Source organism: Pangasianodon hypophthalmus, chromosome 3 (genome assembly GCF_027358585.1).
Source record: "Pangasianodon hypophthalmus isolate fPanHyp1 chromosome 3, fPanHyp1.pri, whole genome shotgun sequence".
Taxonomy (NCBI): domain Eukaryota; kingdom Metazoa; phylum Chordata; class Actinopteri; order Siluriformes; family Pangasiidae; genus Pangasianodon; species Pangasianodon hypophthalmus.
The window spans coordinates 16,739,647-16,746,738 of record NC_069712.1 but is presented as its reverse complement, the minus strand read 5'-3'; the positions used below and the strand labels follow the sequence as shown (position 1 = coordinate 16,746,738).

At 37.5% G+C, this 7,092-nt stretch overlaps 1 protein-coding gene across 1 annotated transcript; it reads right to left on the bottom strand.

The window, feature by feature from the left end:
• Positions 1–975: 975 nt before the first annotated feature.
• Positions 976–5,151, bottom strand: gdf10a (growth differentiation factor 10a). Its single transcript, XM_026933289.3, has 3 exons — positions 4,516–5,151; positions 2,996–3,897; positions 976–2,591 (listed from the first exon to the last, which is right to left on the bottom strand). Exons 1-3 carry the CDS (start codon positions 4,742–4,744, stop codon positions 2,400–2,402), a joined length of 1,323 nt encoding a protein of 440 aa, XP_026789090.3. The 5' UTR covers positions 4,745–5,151; the 3' UTR covers positions 976–2,399.
• Between the last annotated feature and the right edge of the window lie 1,941 nt (positions 5,152–7,092).

Genomic DNA, 7,092 nt, shown 5'->3' with positions numbered 1-7,092 from the left:
TATGCTCAATGGCAAAGGAATTAATATTTGTGTGAGTTTGTGTGCAAATACATGAAAAAAAAAACTATTATAATATTTTAATGAATAAAAGTCAATTTATCAGTTAATGCATGTTTTTATTTAAGTTGATCATGAATAAGTTATTGACCACAAACACACATACACTCGTAGTCCTGTGGAGGGCACTCTGTACTACATTTTGAAGTAGAGTCCCATGCAGACTATGCAAGTGGTGTAAACTCATCTCTCAGAGAGAGGGAGAGAGACAGTTCATGGGAAAGTCAAACTTTCGTCCTCTGCAAAGTTCTTAATGCTGCCTGTCATCAATTTGTGAAAAAAATTCCAGCATAATACTGTCATAATTAGTGACCTGGCTGTAAGAGATGCTAATAAGATTAAAAAACGAGATGTTTCAGCTGTATTCAAAATGTCTTCTGTCCATTCACATGCACTGCTTGCCTCTTGGGAACAGTTTTCATTGACTTGACCTCATTTGAAAATCGAAATATTAGCATTCACTAACTGCCTAGTATTTACATCCTATTGAAACTATTTAATGTTATTAAAGTAGTTCCCAGAAGAACCTGGGACTGGGGATTCCCTTTTGGGTAGCATGTCTGATTTTATGTGTTTTAGTGGGTAGTGGTTGCTGGCAGTAGGACTATGATTAAAAAAACACATCTAACACTCAGAGCACATCACAATATATATAACTAAGTATAGGAAATATAAAATGAATCCATTTACCATCTTCTGTCAGTTATGTGCATTGCATATATCATACAAAATGTTTCCAAAATTATATGCCTGCATTTAGAATGTAATGTACATCATTAACTTGCTACCAAATAACATTCATAAATCTGGAAAATGCATTCATGAGAATCAGACGCATTATATAAATATTACCACATACTGTATATTTTTTGGAAATGTAAATAAACCAAAACTACTGACAGTGGAAAAAAATCCTAATTCATTTTACTTTTTTATTCGTAGCACTGACTAACTGGCTAATGTTCAAATAAATCATTAGCTTCTCTGGTCTGCTGCAGATGACAATGTCTTGAGTGTGTTTGAAAGGAGTGACATCATTTGTTGGGAGAAAAACGTTAACATCCTGCTCTCAAAGACCCGGTGCTCTTGAAGTGGGTTTGAAACGTCGACTAGGAGAAGCGAGGACTCATCTATCCTTTTCTTTGATGTCGAAGTGGAGAAGGGTGCTTTCAGAGAGCAATCAATGTTGACCCTCTTCACATGTTTTCAGAGATCTGTACAACAAAAGCTTCTCAATAGAACCTGCTTTTAACAGTAAATATCAATATGCTGTTACAAAATCAAGACTCTTTTTTAAATTCTATATATCACTATACATATAACTAATTTCAGTTCATAATTTAAAAAAAAACCCACATGTACAAAAATACATTTTCTAACATATATCATACTGAAACACTGACCTTATATGTTTTGTATACAAACACATTCAACCCAAATATTTCACACTTAGGTCAATTATTAAATACTGTTATGTAGACATGGATAAGGAGATAATACATTCCCATTCATACTCATAATCCCCTATAGTGTCTCTGAACTCTTGGATTACATTTTTAAAAGTAACACAAGCTGTCTGAGGATGATTTAACACATTGGTGCCCTTGGTGAGTAGTCTACTTCTGACACACAACCACTTGGAAATATTCCAAGGAAAACGTTTAAATATGAGTGGCTTATTGTTAGCTCAATGCTTAACAGTCTTGAAACCGAAGCCTGGTTTCAAAGCCTCAGTATTAGTTTTAAAACTGAATCTCTAGCTGTGGAGTATCTGCTGATGTTATATGATATATATTGACATGTAAACTCAGTTCAGAAGGCGGTACATGTTTATATACTATTTAAAGTAACTTAAATGCCAAGCATTTTGACTACCTGGTGCTTGGTCTCGTTGCACAATAGAAGTGCTACACTGTTTCCTACTATGGACATTTTTATTCCAAGCATAATTTAAATAAACTCTGTTCCACCTGGATATCTCTACATAGAATTTTGACAAAATCTTTGCTGTCTGCCATCATTTGCCATCACAAATAATGACTCCATTTCGTACAAAAAGCAGCAAGGCAATAACTAGTGAACCAAACAATCTCTTAATAAATTTACACAGAATGTATTCTCAGAGACAAAGTTCATCATTATAGATAAAAAAAATCCTCATTATAAAGACAACTGTAAATTGGAATGAATGCACAGAGTGTGTAAAGCCCTTAACAACATAACTTTGTAGTGTGCACTGTACAGTATGTGGCAACTATGCATCTTCACATTTCGTTTTGGTGTTGTAACCACAACACATAACTATGTCTCCAAATATGTGGTTATTCCATTGACCACTGAGCCTATCGACAGGAACATGTCTCCACTGACATGTCGGGGTAGTTCTTTAAGATAATGTTTTTGGCTTCATCCAGAAATAGGACGCTGAGAGGGTTCATTTTTTCAGGTACACAGCAGGGCTCTGGGATGCCTGGAATGATACCAACCGTCTTCACTATACTTTGAATGGTTGCATGGTTGGAAGGGCGAACAACCTAAAATAGAAGAGAAAAAAATCCCAGACTGAATAATGTACAAAATGTACAAAAGTAACTTCGAACACATTCTTCTGTCTATATTTTTGTTCAGCGTGTGAGAGGACACAATCTCGACATTTCACGCCACCCTTAAAAACCCCACTGTTTCAAGTAGTGGAAAAAAGGAAATCAAGAAAATGAGTCCCTCTAAAACCCCCATTAAAGCTAAAATGATGTGAACGCAATTACACCTAACGCTTGTGTGCTTCACTAATGCTGGAACTGAATGCTTTCTGAAGGGATTCTTTGTTTAAAGTCTGGCTGCAAAAGTCATTCTAAGGCATTTTAAAATATTTCAATATGTCTAAACTATTCACTCTAATCTATGTGAGTGTATAGTACTCAGTATAGGATGTTCAGACCTTAGGTATGGGAAATTCACACGTTCCTGCGCAGTAGTAGGCGTCAAAGGATTTAGGGGACAAGATCCATTCACTCCAGCCAATATCTGCAAAATCCACCTTCAGATACCTCCTGGAACAGACACGCGGCTCTCTCCACTGTCTCCTCCGTGCTTTCTTCATGGTTTTCTCATCAAAGCTGAGAACCTCTAACTTGTTTGTTCCATCAACACTCCCATGATCCTTCTTTCTCTGCTCCTTTTTAGAAGGCTTTGGCTTCAGTGCTAGATAAGTGCTTTCCCACTTATCATGCTCCGTGAAGCTGTTATACTCCACTTCAGGAAGTTCATTGTTCTGGATGGGGTCAGGAAAATACAAGTCCCTTTTAACCCGCATATCAGGTGAAGTGTTTGAAGACTGAGTGGTCTTCTCATCCGCAGGGAATGGGTCATACCTCTGTAAGCTCATGGCCACACTGTTGGGCTCTGATATGGCTTGGTCGTTGGCATGCACTAGCATGTATGGCAGGCTGAAGGCTGACAAGCGCTCCTGATGCCTCTGATATTTTTTGCCATAGTCAAACTCCAGCGTTATCATGGCCTGCTTCCTGAGTCTTGCTTCCTTTATAATTTGAGACACATCCTTGGTTTGCCATATCCCTCTACTGTGTGGGTAAAAAGTGATGTTCCCAAGCAATGAGCCCAAAAGTGAATCAGAGGAACAACTTCGGAACAAAAGATGAAATGAAGGCAAGTAGTGCTGGTTCTGGAGGCGACAGGAAGGACTGCGGAGGCGCTTGCAGAACCAGGACCTCTGGCGTGGCCGCTTGTCAAAAAAGAAGTGAAGTGTGGAGGTGAGAACGACCTCAGAATCTTGAAGCAGAGTTAGATTTAGGTGATACAAATCTCTTTGCTCCAAGCTTTCTGCAGGAAAACAGAGAACAACCGCTAGTTATATACGCATTGTAAAAACTGACTTCAACAGCAGGCTTTTTGTTCTAAGGAAGGACAAAATGAGGTGATACATTACTCCTGGAGCAGCTGGAACCATGTGGATATGATTATTTAAGCTTCTCATAAGCCTGCCTAGAATCTAGCAATGTGATATCAATAAAACGTTCTGATAAAATGCTTTTGCAGACTGAAACATTGCTTGAAATCGGTTGTCTTTAGTATAAATGTAAAGCTCCCGTATAGCTTCTTTATGCTTCTTGGTTTATTTTCAGTATACATACTAAGCACATGATTGCAGTTTATTGGTGAGGTATTGGCTAGTTCTGTGAAAATCTATCTAGGGCCATCTCTGAGCCTACACATAATGTCAGGACAACCCAGAAAATGGTTTTGGAAATCTGAATATACAATATAAGGCATTTGCCTTATTCTTACATGGTCAGAGAGAATGCTCTCCAGCTCAGAGGACTGAATGGTCTTGACAACAATAAAATCAGACTTCAAGTAAAGTATAATTTTTTTTTTCACTAAATGAAATTCACACTATCAGTATGGTCCATATGGAAGAAGAAATGTTCCCCAACTCACCAGGCTTGGCTTTAAAACTTCTCACAGTATTTGTGTTTTTTGGCCAGTGCGGTTCTCTGGTGTATTTCTCGTAGAGTTTGAACATATGCTGTGAAACTCTGTCGGTTTCCATGCTGTCACTGACTTCATCAGGTGCGACATCCAGCACAAAGTCTGACACTCCATGAGTAAGTACACATATGATCGAAAAGAGGAGCAGGTGCGCCAAAACGGTGCATTTAAACGCCATGGTTTCAAATGCAAACCAACCACAAGCGCTCGAGATGGACAAGCTTCCAAAGAACCAGCGCGCAAACTAAAAAAAAAACTCTACAAAGTCTTGGAAAAGTTTTTAGATTGCGCATCCGGTGACCAACTTGACGAATTGTCCATTTAAACAGGTATCCGCTTTAGTAGTGATGTTTTTTTCCTTTGATGACGTGCTGAATGAGTGGGTCAGGAGAGAATCTGCTGGGTCTCGGTGAACCTGTTGAATGTGCGCTTGTTTCTTCTGAGCGCCACTAAAACGTGGCTCAGGACGCATGCTGCACTGGAGGCTGGCGCACGCGCTCAGGAGCCAACAGCAAGCAGGGAGAAGCACACAGACCTGACAGCACTGAGACCACACTCAATACTGCTATACTGCACACTATGGCTACTGCTACAGGAAGGACAGTATAGTATGGATAAACATACAATGGATCACACGAGACCTGACAGATAAGAAACTGCAGACCACAGTGCTAAATAATAAGCTGTCATATTATTTTACTGATCATTACAGGACACTGCATTTTTGCTCCATCCAGCTTAATTGCAAATAATATGTAAAAGATCTTCAAGGTTGCATTATGCCAACCAAAAGTGAAATTTAAAGTATAACAAAAACTACTGAAGTGAAATAAACAATGTTGTAATAAACAAACCTTGCTACTGTCACTCATACAGCTGCTTCTGTGTAACAGCAATGTGTTTTCATTATTTTGAAACCATCTTTTAACTTTTAACTGGCATTTTAACTGTCTTGCAAATTAATTATCACTTGACCCAAATTACTGATTAAGCTTAGTTTCCCATTCACCTAGTGCTAATTTTATTTAAATCAGGTTTATGATATTATTGCCAGACTAACAGTAATATGGGTAAGTGATATGGTTTTACATCAGTGTCAGAGATTAGAAACAGCCCACTATTATTAGTAGTAGTATTAGTATTAATATTAGTAGTAGTATTAGTATTATTGTTGACTCATGCTCGTATGTAAGCCTTCACGTTTGTGACACTAGGAGATGACAGAAAATGCATTTGTTGTACATTATGACAGCCAGCCAGTTATCTACCCCTAAATACTAAAATGTGAAATCTATAAGTGAAATCTTATATCGTTGCACTGAACACACTTGGTTTGAAGGGAATGAAATGATTTGATTTGAGAGCAGCACAGCTAATCACAAGCTGTAAAATCCACCAGATTTTACTCATCCACCTGATTTTACAATTGTGCCACCCTGCACCAACGGTCACGAAAACAGCAAACAATACATAACACCAATGGTCATGAAAATATCAAAGAACACATACAGTAACATAGTGATTCTGTGTTATATTTTTGCTCATGTCATCAGAAAAATAGGAGCCTAAAAGTGTTATTTTGCATTATTTTCAGGTTTTTTTGTTTTGTTTTGTTTTGTTATTCCTGAGTGTCTATTAAATACATCTGAATCTCTGAAATTCATGTCTCACAGGCAGTTTTATTGCTGAGACTGCCCACTAGTAATTCTTATTCATAAGCAGATGTTTAGGAATATTTATTACATTATTTAACATTACGTTCCTAATATTTTTAGTGAACATGTGTAAGGTCTGTAATAACTTCTGAGGTCTGATGAAGATAATACTCAGGAGTCAGCAAGGTAACACTGAAGCAGATGTCTTACTGAAAATCACTTGTTGCTGTTTCAAATCTGAGCACCAACATGTTGATTCATGATTTTCTGTAATCGAGCAACCATAATAATCAAATATTTTCAGTTGCAACCTTGTTTTTAATGCTGTTTTGATAGTCAAGTGCTATGCACACCTAAGGAAAGGTGGGATTGCCCAAAACAAACTGTCCTCACTCATTACGAAGACTTTTGTCTTTTGTGAACTAAAGAGATTAATCAGTTGATTTGCAAAAGAACATTTCTTCTTTTCACTTTTCGAGTTACTTTTGAGTTTGTATGCAGATATTTGGTCAATACAAAACTGCTTCACTCTGTACGATCAACACCTACAGTATTGTTTTCATCCAGTTTGAATTGTTGGATACAATTTTGTTCCCATCATTTTTCATAGCCTGTGTCCACTGCAGACAGGAACACATTCAAGCAACCGCATTTTAATTTATTTGCATTTTTGGTAGACTATATATTCTCTAAATGTGTGTCATTATAACAGTAAAACATGTTTATAGTTTTAGCTTAGAAAAATCTACTTAAATGTGTTTTGGCTTCTCTTTGTTTGATTTTATTGACACTTTTCAGTCCCATGAAATCCACCAGGGGTATGCCCCAGTCACCTCTGGTTATTTATTTATTTACTTTTTCATTGGCGTCT